Raw genomic sequence first — 15,591 nt, forward strand, 5'->3', positions numbered from 1 at the left:
GAGGGGATCAGGTCCAGCATTCTTTTCTCCCTCTGAGGCCTGGACCAAGGCAGAAGGACCAGAGGGAGGGCTCTGCTTCTTCCAAGCTGGCCTGGTGGAGCTAGCCTTCCTCTCTCTCCCTCAAGATGGTGGATGAAGGGAGGGCTTGTCTTCTTCCAGGCAGACCTGGTGGAGCTAGCCTGCCTCTCTCTCCCTCAAGATGGTGGATGAAGGGAGGGCTTGTCTTCTTCCAGGCAGACCTGGTGGAGCTAGCCTGCCTCTCTCTCCCTCAAGATGGTGGATGAAGGGAGGGCTTGTCTTCTTCCAGGCAGACCTGGTGGAGCTAGCCTGCCTCTCTCTCCCTCAAGATGGTGGATGAAGGGAGGGCTTGTCTTCTTCCAGGCAGACCTGGTGGAGCTAGCCTGCCTCTCTCTCCCTCAAGATGGTGGATGAAGGGAGGGCTTGTCTTCTTCCAGGCAGACCTGGTGGAGCTAGCCTGCCTTTCTCTCCCTCAAGATGGTGGATGAAGGGAGGGCTTGTCTTCTTCCAGGCTGGCCTGGTGGAGCTAGCCTGCCTCTCTCTCCCTCAAGATGGTGGATGAAGGGAGGGCTTGTCTTCTTCCAGGCTGGCCTGGTGGAGCTAGCCTGCCTCTCTCTCCCTCAAGATGGTGGATGAAGGGAGGGCTTGTCTTCTTCCAGGCTGGCCTGGTGGAGCTAGCCTGCCTCTCTCTCCCTCAAGATGGTGGATGAAGGGAGGGCTTGTCTTCTTCCAGGCTGGCCTGGTGGAGCTAACCTGCCTTTCTCTCCCTCATCCACGTGGCTGTCCCCAAAATTAGACAAACCCTTTTAAAAATTTCGCTTTCAAAAGGCCTTGTAACGGTAAAGTGGATGAAATTAAAAATGCTGACAAGCTTTTAATAAAATAAGAACTGAACTTTATTGTATAGGTGTGCCAACAAAATATTTGAATAAATTTATATAAAGCAGTTGTTGTTTATGGCATTTGTTACTTATTTCAGCTGGTGTGGTTTCTTTCTTAGTTTTAACTTTGGGCCTGGACAGATGGGAGTTTTCTGCTGGCCTCGGCCCGAACCAGGGGTATGTGGAGGCTGACCATTTACATGCTCAGTAGCCCTACTGCGCACACCAGGCACCATCTTCACACATCCCCGTACAGATGGGGAGTGCCATAATGATGTCCACGCGGCACAGTGCTGGACATCATCATCACACACCATTGGCGCCCCACGCACAGTCTAAAAAGAACCCACCGGGAGCGAGTTCTTTTTAGGCCTCCTGGAGGCCGCGCCATTTGGTTGGCACGGTCTCCATCTGGGGCCCATCTATCTAGCTCCTTTGTTGCAATTTCAGTTTCCTTAAGTACTCTCCACAATGTATCAATGTTACAGTTTTCATGGACACTCACACTGTCCTTTCCTTGCTTAGACTTCCTAAGCCTAACAATTAATCCTGCCACTCAGACTAACTATAACCTGCACGTTATTTCCATATAAATAACTCCCTCACTTGGCGTATCTATTAGGTTATAAGCCCCTCAACTCTGGACTTTAGCCTCAGTCCCTCTCTGGATTCCACAAAACTACATCCCTCTCTTGGATTTAGCAAAACCCTATCTAACATTCGAAGTGCCACTAACGGGAATTCCTATCTCCAGCCAGCCAATATTCTATTGGCTGACGACAGCTGGCTCCAGACTGGCTGTTGCTAGCCTAGCCTAATCTGCCTTCTCTCTACAATGGTGATTTCATAAAGTGAAATTAATTCAAATTATCTTTTAATGTAAACAAGAATTAACCATTTAAGCTCATATTTTTGAATAGACATTACAGTGTTGTTGTTTTTTAAAAATAAAAGTTAAGCCTTTGTAGTCTATTACAATGTGAGTATTGAAAGTTCATTATTCTAATGAACTGCAAATGTTGGACCTATAGAATCCATTCCACAATATGTTGTTTTACATGAGTGTGTGTATGTGTGCTCCTTCAAATCGGCTGCCTACTTATGGTGACCCCATGAATTTCACGGCATTCCTAGGCAAGAAATACTCAGAGGTGCTTTGGCCATATCCTTCCTCTGAAAATATAGCTTACAGCTCCTAGTATGCACTGGCAGTCTCCCATCAAAGTGCTAACTAATGCTGGACATGCTTAGCTTCCAAAATCAGACAGGATGTGGTGCCTTTAGGGAATTTATGCCTGTTCTACATATAGATAACCATAAATAAATAAAAGGTTCTTTCAGTCATGAAGATATCAAGTGTCCAATCTACTGTATTTTTTTTCCAGACTGTCTTGGTAATCTCAGATACAGAGTTAAACCATCCTCAGATCAAAAATTCAACTGGCCTGACCATGTTTCTTAGAATGGAATGTACAGCCAATGAATCAAGCCCTGAGGTCACAGTTGCTCTCATTACATCACATGTATAACATTGCTCTGCTCAGAAATTTCATAACAGCATGTAGCAGTAACATTCTCAAGAAAAGAAGAAGTGGAATACAGAGAAGTAAGCATTCATCCTTTACGGGCCAATTAGTAAAATAAAATTAGCAAATACCTCTGCAATGGTTGTAACAAAAATAAAGAGAAGTTGAGAAGAACCAATCAGGATGGGACAGTTCGTTCACATTTTCTCAAACCAACTTGTTATATTTTCCCTATTTATTCTATAGGGTGTACAACATTTTGGGCTATCAAGGACCTTGTCTGATATCAGTTGGGGGAGCAGGTCTGCACTTCCATGTACACACAATACACACACACACGAACAGAGAGAGTGAAGGGGAAAGAGAAAGTCTTCTCCCACACTTCTTCAGATATAGAGTTAAACCATCCTCAGATCAAAAATTCAACTGGCCTGACCATGTTTCTTAGAATGGAATGTACAGCCAATGAAGGAGGGAGCAAGCTTGTTTTCTGCTGCTCCAGAGACTAGGACCCGGAGCAATGGATGTAAGCTGCAGGAAAAGAGATTCCACCTCAACATTAGGAGGAACTTCCTGACAGTAAGGGCTGTTCGACAGTGGAACACACTTCCTCAGAGTGTAGTGGAGTCTTCCATTGTTTCAAAAGGGAAAGGTTAAATAAGGTAATAAGGCGTGAAGGGAAATTACGTTAGATACGTGATACCGTTGTTGTGTAGTATTACAGATAAAGAGTTAATTATTGTATAAACTTAGGATTTAAGCAAAATAGAATGAAAGGCGATGAGATAAGGAAGTAAGGATGATAGATCTGTGAGAAATAGAGATTTTATAGCTAATAAATAAGCAGTAAGTGAAATAGAAAGTGAGGGGGTGGGGTGGGGTGGGGGAGGGGAGGGGTAAGAAATATTGGAATAAGAATTTGGAAATGTTTTGGTACTGCCCTTTTTATGTTGTAAATAATTCAATAAAGATTATAAAAAAAAAAAAGAGTGTAGTGGAGTCTTCCTCCTTGAAGGTCTTCAAACGGAGGCTGGATGGCCATCTGTCAGGGATGCTTTGATGTGGATTTCCTGCATGGCAGGGGGTTGGACTGGATGGCCCTTGTGGTCTCTTCCAGTTCTATGATTCTATGATATACAGTATGCAAGGATTGAAAGTGTTGAACCTCCCTGCCCTGCCCTATATGATCTGAGACAAGAGGATAATAAAAGTAAATGCCTTTCTGCCTCTGTAGTGGTCTTCACTGAAACAATGGTTTCCCTATCTTTACTAACCACAAGAACACAGGGTCTGGGGAAGCCAGTGGACAGCAATCTCTCTGAGTATCCCAGCTTCAGGGGCTGCACAAGGAGAAGCAAGGGCTGTAAGTGCAGGATGTGCAACCCAAATAAAAGTAGGTTTAATCATAATAAATAAAACAATTATTGCTATGTTTTTAAAATTAGGAATGGATGAAATAAAAAAGCGCACTGCTGAATAAAAGCCCTTCTTCTACATATGTAAACACATTATTAAAGCAAGATAATTATACTTTTCTGAAATAAATACTGAAGATATATTAAACCAACAGTTTCACTTCTCTGTGTTGCCTTTTATTTAGATGTTCTGTTCACAAATGCTACTAAATACTTGTTTCTGGTAGCAGCTGTTAAGCCTGCTCAATAGCTGCATAAATTCTTTTGATCAACATATAGATATAATGTAATCTAGGCCTACAGAAAGCAACTGTGTGAATTCTAAAATGTCATTGGCTTTCTAAACATATAGTTGATAGTAGAGGCCCTGTTTTGCAACTGAATGGCTGAGAAGATTAGCAAGTGGGCACAGGCGCTTTCACACTTCAGTTACTACCAGATCAAATAAAAGGACCAATCAGGAATAACTGGCAGTTAGTGCTTCTTAATGAATGTGACAAATTAGCTGATGATCTCTGTTCAGTAAGTATTGAAAGATTTTTCATTACTACTGAAAATCTACGGCCCTGTCTCAAAACTATCTATGGCCATGTCTACTCCACAAACCAAGGAAGGCCTGCATCTGCACTACAGAAATAATGCAATCCGACACTGCTTTAATGGCCAATTTGACAATGCTTTGATTGACATGGCTCAATGCTATGGAATTCTGGGATTTGTAGTGTTGTGCAATGTTTAGCTTTTTCTCTCAAAGTTATCTGTAGTTTGTGCTACAACAAACTACAAATCCCAGAATTCCATAGGATGGAGCCATGGTAGATAAAGTGGTATCAAAGTGCATTATTTCTGCAGTGCAGGTGCATCCTTAACTACAATACCCCCCACTCAATTTCATACTACAATCCTTAGAATTGTAATTTATGAGGGAATTGTAATTTATGAGGGAATTGTAATTTATGAGGGAGCTAAGGATAGTGAAAGCATCTTAACACAATTCCATACCCCAGGATTCCTTTTTGGAAGCCATGCCAGTTGAACTTTGAAGCACAGATGACTCATGGGCATGCATGCCATTGGTGACTCTAAATATATAGTTTCAATAGCTGCACAGTTCAACAATGTGTCTTTCCTTAATATTTCACACCTGTCAGCAAAATCTTGTTATTTGGCAAAATCTAGTTATTTCACTGGTACAGTTATCCTGATCCAGGGCACTAGCAGCACAGGCCATGCACAGGTAGTGACACTAACATGGCAACTCGAAAATGCACATGTGAATCAACTCAATTTACAAGCTACTTCACCACTTACAAAATCTTACATCTCTGTAAAGAAAACTGAGCAGGAACCTACCGCAGGCAAAACCAGTCAGACGGGCTTTTCCTTTATCAGTTTAAATTGCATTGTATCAAAAGAAGTTAATATCCAGTAATACAGTCTTGGGTGAACTTCCAGTGACCCCCAAAAAGAAATTCCATACACAAAAATTTGAACAAGGTTGGAAAGACAGTTATTGAACACAGGGATCATTTACAAACATTTTCTTTTAGCACCTCATAATTACAGTAATTTAACAGAAGGCATGATTCCTCCAAAAACGAGCCCAAGAAAACACCTTAATTGCTTCAACAGAAGCACTTTTCTGAGCCAGAGGACTTACTGGAGCCTAACTGATCATTTCTGAATGTTTAGGGTTGACAATACTGTACCCTATCTCCTCTGCTTCCTGGATTCCTGGTGGGCTAATGAAGGTGAACTGCGGTTTCTCAATATTGCTCCCAGCACAGCTCTGAGCATTTATGATGTCATCAGCTACAGCACAAAAAGCACAGATTCATGAACTCAGCATCTGGCAGATAAGTGAGAGAGTAGTTGATTTTCCAGTATTTCCTACCATTCCGTTCTCAAATCATACTATAAAATTCTAGTGACACACCTTGTGACTTCTAGTTATATATTCACACTCACACACAAGCTCTTTCTCCCCCTCCCCTCACTCCCCTTCTCTCTATATATCAGTTGACAAACTCATGCAGTATTTGTACATATGAAACCAGAAATATTTTACTCCTATTTGCATTCACATAACCCAGTGTGGTTGATGCATATGACCTTGGTAAAGAAAGTCTATTTAGCCATTTAGTAGTTTTCTCTACTACTTCCACTGGACCATTGTTCACAACAGACAAACTTGTTCCATAATAAAAAATATGCAGAGGGAATAAGTAAATTGTTAATATACAGAAAAGGAAAGAAGAAAAATGTTTTATCTCCTCATTCCTCTTTTTGACTGATATCAAGAAACAGGAAAGAAGCATACAGTTTAGATACTGCTCACCAGTCATGGCTTTCAATATATGTTTCTTACCATATTCAGCATGCTGGAATTGCCAACCAATACACTTTTTTCTCCAATGTGCCTAAAATCACAGCACATATACAGATCTGAGCATGATGCAAAATTGTATTTTATTCTGAACTATAATTAGCCCAAATAGATTAGTTTAGATTAGGTTAGACTAGGAATGATTCACCTATCCTGCATGCTCAGCAGCCAGATGATTCTAATAGGTTCAAGAGAGCGCTTTCCCCATAATATGCATGCATAGGCATGCTCTCAAGAATAGCAGGGGATATGGGTGGTCTGCAGACACCAGAGGAGGGCAACTAATGAATATCTGGGAAATAGACATGCCCCTCAATAGACTTCAGAGGTCTACCCCCCAGCTCTCAATGGGGGGGTGTATAACTCAAATTTCTGCCACCACCACCACCCCATGTGCAGGGCAATTGTTCCACATTTTTGCCACCAGGTCACTTCTGATGTCAAAATTATTCTGCACAATTCTCAGATTCTGTAAGAAGCACTTTGAGTTGAGAAATAATTACGGCTGGACATAGGAGATACATCCAGTCATACTGCTGGTGTGCATTCCTGATGATGCCCACCATATGAAAAGAAAGCTATATGAGATATAGAATAGTTAACTAATGCTATATGAGATATAGAATATATCTCAGATAACATTGTTTTCATATGGTGGTGTAGCACCTGGTGCACTTATAATACTCTATCTTTTGTCTTTTTTAAACTGCATTTTATTCTTTTAACAGTGATCTGTTTTAATATTGTAATAGTTTAATTCCATTTTAATGCTTACTTTTGTATGTTTTTAATTGTACTGTTCTTTTAAATTGTAAGCTGCTCCGAGTCCCAATTTTGGGGAAAATATGGAATCTAAATATCATCATCATCATCATCATCTGCATCTTCATATCTTAACAATTTTAAAGTACTGGGAATGGGTTAATTGCTCCCCCAAGATGCCTCTATGTCTAGACTTGCATGAATTCCTGATGCCAGGCTTTAGCATGGATTTTCAGCACCAATGTTAACTCTTAACACCATTCAAAACCTCATACATACATTCAGCTATATGCAGAAAGTGTCAAATCTGCATATAGGATTTTATGAAAAGTTCTCTTGAGAAAAAAAGCTTTGTGTGCCTTCCAAGTCTGTTGTAACATTGCCCAGCAGAGGATGTGGTTAAGCCAAAAATGGGCAGAGTTAACAAAATAACATCACTTTATTTTGCTGTATATGGAACAAGCAGCATTAGAGACAATGACCTTGCTTGAATAAATAATGTAGATTATATATTCCTCATAAATACACACACAGAGATACACACAAATAGACACATACACACACGTACAACTGGTCCTTTGTATCTATTGATGTTTTAATCCATGGATTCAACCATCCATGGCATGAAATAAATAAATAAATAAATAAATACACACACACACACACACACACACACACATTCCAATAAGCAAACCTTGATTTTTGTCATTTTATAAAATGGACACCATTTGACTGTGCCATTGTATTTAACGGGACTTGAACATCTATGGATTTTGGTATCCATGGGGGATCCTGGAACAAAACTTTTGCAGGTACCAAGAGCCCACTGTATGTGTGTATGTGTATGTGTGGCACATGTACAGTTTTTACAATCCATTTCACTGAACTCCAAACACAAGACTATTCCAGGATTCTTCCACAGTTGTGGAGGATTGTCACAGAGCCTAAAATACATTATTTGTATTACCCTCTGGTTGAAAAATCTGCTCTCTGATAAAGCATATATTCTGAAACAAATATTTATCACACTCTCCTCCTTTAAAGTTACTGTAAAATTCAGAACAACTTCATTTAGAATATGTTTCTGCTTTTCAAGATATTGGAAGAATGCCCTTAGCATCCACTGACCCCCTCAGCCTAGAGATACTAAAGAGAATGCCTAGGCAGACAGCATTTATTGACAAAAAATATGTCACTCATCGAGTGCTAGAAATATATCATGCAAAGCACTTCGAGATGTATATATATGAATGTTCATGGAGAAGTGTGAAAAAGCTTTTTGCAGTGACCCTTTTTATATTGCCTCCCCCTGTCTAAAGATGAACGGTCAATTGCTTTTCTACTAACTTGTTAACAGGCATTAAATGTGTATTTGGAGCCATCTGCTAAGTGAAGATGCTGGATGTACTCAAAAGTGACGGAGGAGACACACAGCTTCTTCCACACAGCATGCATAGAAGGCTTTGCAAAGTACATGTGGAATTACAAGCAGAGTCACGTTATTTTCTTTGGCTTCAACATTTAGGTCATTTTTGGTAAAGAAAATAAACATCCTTACAAAATTTGAGGTATTTCCTTTTTGTCCAAAATAAAGGTTACTTTTAAAAAAAAGTAAATAAAAATAATGATGTGAAAGTTTTATCTACTTTATGTATCAGCTAAATACTTTGAGAGAAATTCTATATGTTATATACAATACAATATGCCTTGTTAATGGAAACAATTAAGATTTAAATGGATCGTTCTTCTTGTATGAATGGGAGTGTTAAAGAATATTAAAGATAAATTCTTTCTGTGCCCTCTCCAGACATGTATTACTGATTAGCAAAGGGTGCCTCAATGGACCAACTGCTTTAATGTTGGGACTGAGGATGGGGTACAGTTAAGAAAGCAGTTTCTTTCCTCTGGTGTGACTTGATTTGTCCCTTGACAATAACAGTAGAATCTAATGGGGAGGCCTCTATCACCTATAACTAAGACCAGCTCAGGGAGAGTGAAGTAGTTGCCTCAAGTAACCAATTATTTATGTATTACATTTTTATTTCTATTTCTAGGGAATGGGAGAGATACCTGTGGGATTTTCTACCCTAGGTATCAAAATACCTTGGGGAGCCTTGGGTACTATGACTGACGGGAGTGGTGCCAGAATGAGGATGGCACCGTACTGCACCTTAATGCTTCTGGCAGCAAAACATATTGGACTGGCCCTGCCTATGATGCTTCTTTACCATTGTGTAATCTGTGTATCTTCCTTCTCTCATCCATACTGTATTGGTGGCATCAGCAGGAGTGGCAGATTGCATCCAGAAGCCAATATGAGGCAGAAGGAGTAACAGCAGAGGTAGGTAAATTTATCTGAATGTTCATGCACTTTAATTGTCTGATTGCATGACAGTGGTGTGTTGCTGTTATTACCTGAAGAATATGGAACATCTTACCACAATGCCAGCTGGGTTAAAATTGGCAACCTGCAACTGGCTTTTAATTCTATAATATCACTATAAATTGTTGCAAAGGGATGCAGCTTCCCCTGATCACTCACACACATAGCTTTCAGACACACTTAGCTCCACCTCAGCATCCCAACAATTTTATTTTCTAAGCAGGAACAGATTCAGAATACAATAGTCAAGGTCTGCTCAAGCCATTTTGCTGCCTGAGGCAAGGGGTGGGCTGGCAATCCTTTCTCCATTCACATAGAGAAATTGACATGACTATCAGGTAACTCATAATTCAAAAGTGGTGACACAATGTTTGAGGGCAGTGGACTAGCTGGGAATGTGGGGAGCAAGGCAGGCGGTGTGACAAGAAAGGAAAAGCCAATGAACCTTGAGGGGCTGCCATTACTGCTCCCTATCACCTGAGACTGTTGCCTCAGTCTGCCTAATGGTAGGTTGTTGTTGTTGTTGTTGTGTTACTTCAAGTCATTTCCTACTTATGGCAACCCTAAGGGGTTTTCTTGGCAAGTATCTGCAGGGGGGGAGTTGCCATGGCCATCCTCTGAGGCTGAGAAAATGTGACTTGTCTAACAGTGGGTTTACCTGGCCAAGTCAGTATTCAAATCCTGGTCTCCAAAATCATTGTCCAGCACTGAAACCATTACACCACACTGTAGGGCCGGTCCTAATAGTAACTTTTCTTATGACACACATAAAACCAGTGTACAGCCACCTCAACTGGCTTTTTAATGACTTCTGGGTGCAGTTCAAGTTGCTGTTTCAGACAGGTAATGCTTTGACTGTAAACCTTCTCTTTCATGATTTCTAATAAGATCAGTTGGCTGTGTTCTTTTGAAGCACCAACATGCATATCAGGACCTACAAGCAGAGGACCATTCTTGTTTATTACTACCAAACTATGAAAGTTACACAGCTAGAATCAAAGTAGGGAATCTCTGGTCTTCCAGATATGGAGGATGCCCTTTTTGGTCATGCTGGCTGGGGCTGATGGGAGTTGGGCAGCGACCAATCTATGGAAAGCTACAGATTCCCCAATAAATCCAGTCTCATGGATTTGCAAAATCCTAAACATGTTTGGGGGGGGGGGGTTCATCTTGAACTAACAGAGGACTGGAGTTAAAGCATTTACTAAAAGTCTGTTTCCGAGTCACCAAAACATAGCACCAAAGTTTAATATTTCTAATCTGCTGTCGCCAGCTTGGTACTTTTTGGCCGAGGCGTACAAAATGCACATTATGCAACCATCGGCCTTAGATTTCATTCCGCAGATGTATGATTATTATTATTACTATTATTATTATTATTACTATAATAACGTCAAAAAACATGACACGTTATTATCAGTTATTAAAGAAAGGTGTGCCCTCATAATCACTGCCCCGGCATTGTTTGCCTGCCAAAATATGCTGATGGGATGAATGGATCTGTTATGAAAGAAGCAGGCATAGTTCAGAAATAAAAAAAGAAACAGAGTGGAATGAGACTATTAAATTCATTTCAAAACTGTCTGAAGGCATTTAAGGAGATCCCTGGGAAAAGGAGGAGGAGGAAGAGGAAGATGCTCTTTTCAGGTTCACTTTACAAGGACTTTGCCCAATATTGTGAGACCTTTTAAAACCGACCAGATGGGGAACCTCTCTGAAATCAACCCCGACCATTAATAAGAGTATTGAGTATCTACATATGTATATAATGATGTATATTCTATACATCAATATATGTATAGAATACCTTCAAAGGAGGTCTGGAAGTAACTGTAACGCCAGTTTAAAAAACTATAACTCTCTGGCAATTTAGATAGTGTCGATTTAGCTGCAGCCGGTCCAGATTTTTCAGAGCAGCCAATAGGTTCGCCTGATGTGTGTGTGTGTGTGTTTTGTGGCAACACGCACCTTCCCTTCGGTGTGTGTGTTTCCTTGAAGCCGAGGTCCAGTGGTTGAAGGTGGATGGGTCTTCCTCTTGGATCCTTCAGAGAGATCTAAAATAGATATATAAACAGATAGGCTGGAGAAATAACCTGGTTTGGAAGCGCTTTTAGTCTTTGTCTCACTCTCTGCTATGGAATTCTGGGAGTTGGAGTTTGTTGTGGGGCCCAGCCCCACAACAAACTCCAACTCCCAGAATTCCATAGCCTTGAGCCAGAAAAGAGTCCAAGCAGATGAAGATGATATATCTATCGATGGATCGATGAATCGATCGAAAGTAGGGGAAGCAGCGCAAGGAGAAGCCCTTGATGCTCCTGTGTGGGGCGCTCTTCTCTGGGAGTCAAGAAAGGGAAGAGTATTTGAGGGAGAAAAGGGGGGGAAATGGAGGGAAGGGAGGGAGGAGGGGAGCATTTAAAACAACAACAACAACCCTACAAGCCCCACAACCGTGGTTAGCCTCTCCCCGGCCGCACAGGGAGGGCATTGTGTGTGTGTTTGTGTGTGGGGGTTCGTCTCTCAGTCTCACCTGACTTCCTCCTTCCTCTGGAAGGCAAGAGGCAAGCGCGCACCACAACACCGGTCCCTCTTCCCGACCCACAACAACAACAACAACAACAGCAACAACAACAACAGCAAGAACGAGACCTGAGGAAGGTTGGCAGGAGAGACAGGAGGCGCCAGCGGAAGAGGAGACGAAAGGGAGGGGAAACAAAACAAAATAAGAAGAAGAAGAAGAGGGAGAGGAGCTGCCCTCGCCTCCCGCTCGGCTGCTTCGTCCTCTCCGTCGCCGGGAACCCGAACGCGGCTTCTTCTCCCCTCCCGAGAAAGAGAGGGATCCAGAGAGGGACCCCCGCCCGGGGATAGGAGGAGTAGCGGCGGCTTCTCCTCCTTCTCCTCCTCAGCTTCTGCCCCAAGCTCCGCTAAAACAAGGGAGGGAAGAGAGGCAAGGGGCCCCGGCTGAGTCCCTCTCCTCCGCCTTGGGCTCCGAAGCTGGGCGAGGAAGAGAGGAGGGAAGAGGAAAGAAGAAGAGAGAAGGAGAGTGAGAAAGGAAGAGGGAATAAGAGAGAAGGGAAGGGAAGAAAGAAAGAAGGGGAGAGAAAAGGGAAGAGAATAAGAGGGAAGGGAAGATAGGAAAGAAAGAAGGGGAGAGGGAAGGGAAGAGAAAAAGGAAAAGAAGGGAAGAGACGAGAGAAGGGAAAGGAAGAGAGAAGGGGAAAGACAGAGAGAGCGAGAGAGAGAGAGGGCGAGTGTTGCCGCTCGAGGGGCCAGAATAGTGCGAGGAAGGAGGAGGAGGAGGAGGAAGAGAAGGCGGAGAAGCCGCTTTGGGCACTTGGTGTCTGGCGAGAGGGTGGAAAAGGCAGGCGGGCAGCCGGGCGCCGCCTTCCCTTCCCTTCCCCTCCTCCTCCTCCTCCTCCTGGCCGTCTCCTTCCTTCTCTCCTCTCCTCTCCTCCTCCTCCTCCTCCTCCGCCGCCTGTCCGCCAGTCCAGGACTGTAGTAGGGGAGGGAGGGTGGGGAGGTAGGTAGGTAGGGGAGGTGGGTGGCTCTCTCTCTCTGTGGGTCCCCCTCCTCCTCCTCCTCCTTCTCCTTCCTCCTCTTCCTCCTCCTCTTCTCCCTCCGCGCTCCTTCCTTTAAACGCCCACTCCTGGATGGCTGAAAAGACAACTTGAACTGGAGTGCAATTAACTTCGCCGGCGCCGGGAGAAGAAGCAGCTCAAGGTGTCGCCCAGCGAAGAAGCCTCGCCTCGCCCGCCCTGCCTGCCTGCCTGCCTCCCTCCTCGCCAGGCTCTCATGAGTGAGTCGCTCCCCTTGCTTTCCCCATTGACAGGACTTTGGCAGCCGATTTCCCTGTATCCTAGACCTCACGGGGCTTTCTTTCCTCTTCACCTGGGCAGCTGGAGGGAGGAGAAGGACAGACTAGAAAACAACTCAGCCTCAAGAAAAGCAGGGTCCGAGTTCGAGGTCTCTCTTTGGTTTCGGGGGTCCTCTTAGGCGCGCCAAAGGAGGCACCTGCCGAAGTCTTTGGGGGGGGAGGAAGGGAAAAGTTTGCCTCAACTTGGAAGCGGAGGGAGAAAGTTTGGGAGTCTGTGGCCTACATTGCAGGGAGGGGAAGGAAGGGGCAGGTGTCTCGGGGGAGATGCTTGAGGAAGGAGCGTATTGACGGATTAATTCGGGTTGAAAGCGGTTTAAGTGTCTTGGCTGAAGGCTATTGAATCTTGGGAATCGGAGTGTGTGGTGGCCCCAGAGCGGAGCTCAGCTTCCCAAGATTCAATAGCCTTCAGCCAAGACACTTAAACCGCTTTCAACCCAGATTAGTCCCACAATGCGGATGCAAGTCAGTAGGGTTCCAGCTGATTCCTCTCCAAACTGGGGAGGTTTTGACTGTTATCCAAGTGCCCTGGCGGCGACCTCAAGGAGGCGGCTTGTGTCTCCCCCTTTCTCCCCCTCCCAGGTGTCTGGTCTTCTCCTCTCTCTCTCTCTCTCTCTCTCGATCCCTCCTCCAGTCCTCAGCTTCTCTTTCCCAGGCAGGATCCACTCGCCTCTTTCCTGTTCAGGTGGCATCTCAAAAAGAAGACATGAGGTTTTACCTTTGGAGCATGATGAACCTGCAAGTTTTGAAAAAGAGGTCCCTTGAAAAAGCTTCTCTCCCCCCACTCCTCCTAGGATTTCTCACCCTCCAAAAAGCATGCTTTTTGGGGGTTTGGGCAGCGAGGGAATAGGTTCTCCATAAACCCAGAATCATTTCAGGGATGTGTGTAAGTTGTGCCATAATAGTTAAGTTTAGAGTGTGTCTAAAGGTTTATATCCTTCTTTCTTTCTTTCTTTCTTTCTTTTTATCTCTTCTTCTTTTCACAGCTGTGTCTCACTTAAGGGCACCTTAAGTTGTGCTTGAGCAAAAAGTTTCTGTCATTAGTGGCAATCATAGTTAAGTTGTGAGTGGGTCTCCTGGCTAAAGGTTTGTATCTTTCTTTTCTTTTCTTTTCTTTTCTTTCTTTCTTCTTTCTAGAACTGTGTCTCAGAAAGGTTTGGCAATGGCACTTTAAGTTGTGTTTGGGGGGAAAGTTTCTGACTTAGTGGCAAGAGTATTGCTTGATGGAAGGAAGGCTGTGCTTGTTGGCTTCTGTGCCTTCTTTCTGCTTTGCATTTCATTTGAGAGATGTGTTTCAATGTGAGAGTTTTATCCTAGGCAGGTTAAATGTGAATTTCTTGGGCAAATAGCTTCACACTAAAAACAACAACAGCTCTACGGTTATGATCTTCTAACAGGGCTTTACTCTGCTACCTGTATTACTACAAGGATGTGACCGAGAAGCCACCGATTATTTCTCTTGACTATTATTTTGGTTTTGGACATTCATGCAGTCTCTTTTACTTTGCTGGCAAACATTAGCATTCAAGCTTACTTTTTTTGACAAAAGCGCAGACAGGCATAGCATTAATAGACATCTTAAAGATTAACAGCCTAAGCATCTGTTGTGAAACAAATGTAATATATTTGCTCTGTTTTTCCTCACAATGTTAAGAAAGGTTAGAGTATGTGTAAATTCTAACTTTAGCTGGCAAAAAGGAATTGACTGGGTAAATTCACTGTCTGTTCGACAGTGTTTTACAACAACCACCAAATATGGGAATCTTAATTTGTGCCATTGTTATTAAACAGAAAACATTATTCATATTGTACAGAGGCGTAAATGTAGCATAATAAGGTGAGGCTTATTATAAAACTTGCTTCTCTAATCTATTCCAACATTCACTTACGTTTCAGATACGTTACTTAGCAATTATAGTATAAACAATATGAGACGTTGAAAAGTAAGTGTGTGACACAGCATAAATTTATATTTGCATATCTAGGTATATAAAGTATATTATAACATATAACACACACACACACACACACACACACACACATATAATATACCTAGATGTGTCTTGTAAAATCGTATAGCCAAAGATTCCAGAAGGGATTCCAAAGGATACAGCCCAATAATAAAAGTAGCAAATACATTCAAAACCATATGGTTACTTTTGTTTTAACAGCAACTGCTTAAGTTAAAATGCCCACTAAGCAATTGTATTAAAATGGGTTTATTAGAGCTGAAGCATGTAAATGGAAAGGTTCAGTTCATGGGGCCTAAAGAGGAACTTTCCATTTTCCTATCCCTATTGATCTTTTAAATTGCATAGAAATTCCATAGAGAGTTCTTCTCATATCTCTTGT

The 15,591-nt window shown here is 42.6% G+C and overlaps 2 protein-coding genes across 2 annotated transcripts in view; one reads left to right on the forward strand and one right to left on the reverse strand.

Annotated features, from left to right (window-relative positions):
* LOC149309745 (uncharacterized) overlaps positions 1-14,816 on the reverse strand; it is a 49,253-nt gene extending 34,437 nt beyond the window's left edge. Inside the window, exons 1-4 of the mRNA XM_089534009.1 lie at positions 14,774-14,816; positions 11,899-12,266; positions 11,340-11,425; positions 6,209-6,260 (exon numbers count right to left, since the gene is read on the reverse strand). Coding sequence (XP_089390135.1) covers positions 6,209-6,260; positions 11,340-11,425; positions 11,899-12,266; positions 14,774-14,816 — 549 coding nt within the window. The remainder of the gene's footprint in view (positions 1-6,208; positions 6,261-11,339; positions 11,426-11,898; positions 12,267-14,773) is intronic.
* Positions 13,127-15,591, forward strand: part of SATB1 (SATB homeobox 1) — a 140,332-nt gene continuing 137,867 nt past the window's right edge. Inside the window, exon 1 of the mRNA XM_089532961.1 lies at positions 13,127-13,164. The gene's annotated coding sequence lies outside the window, so the exon portion shown is untranslated. The remainder of the gene's footprint in view (positions 13,165-15,591) is intronic.

This window comes from Sceloporus occidentalis, unplaced genomic scaffold (genome assembly GCF_023333645.1).
Source record: "Sceloporus occidentalis isolate IW3139 unplaced genomic scaffold, rSceOcc1.0.p SCAF_7, whole genome shotgun sequence".
NCBI lineage: Eukaryota > Metazoa > Chordata > Lepidosauria > Squamata > Phrynosomatidae > Sceloporus > Sceloporus occidentalis.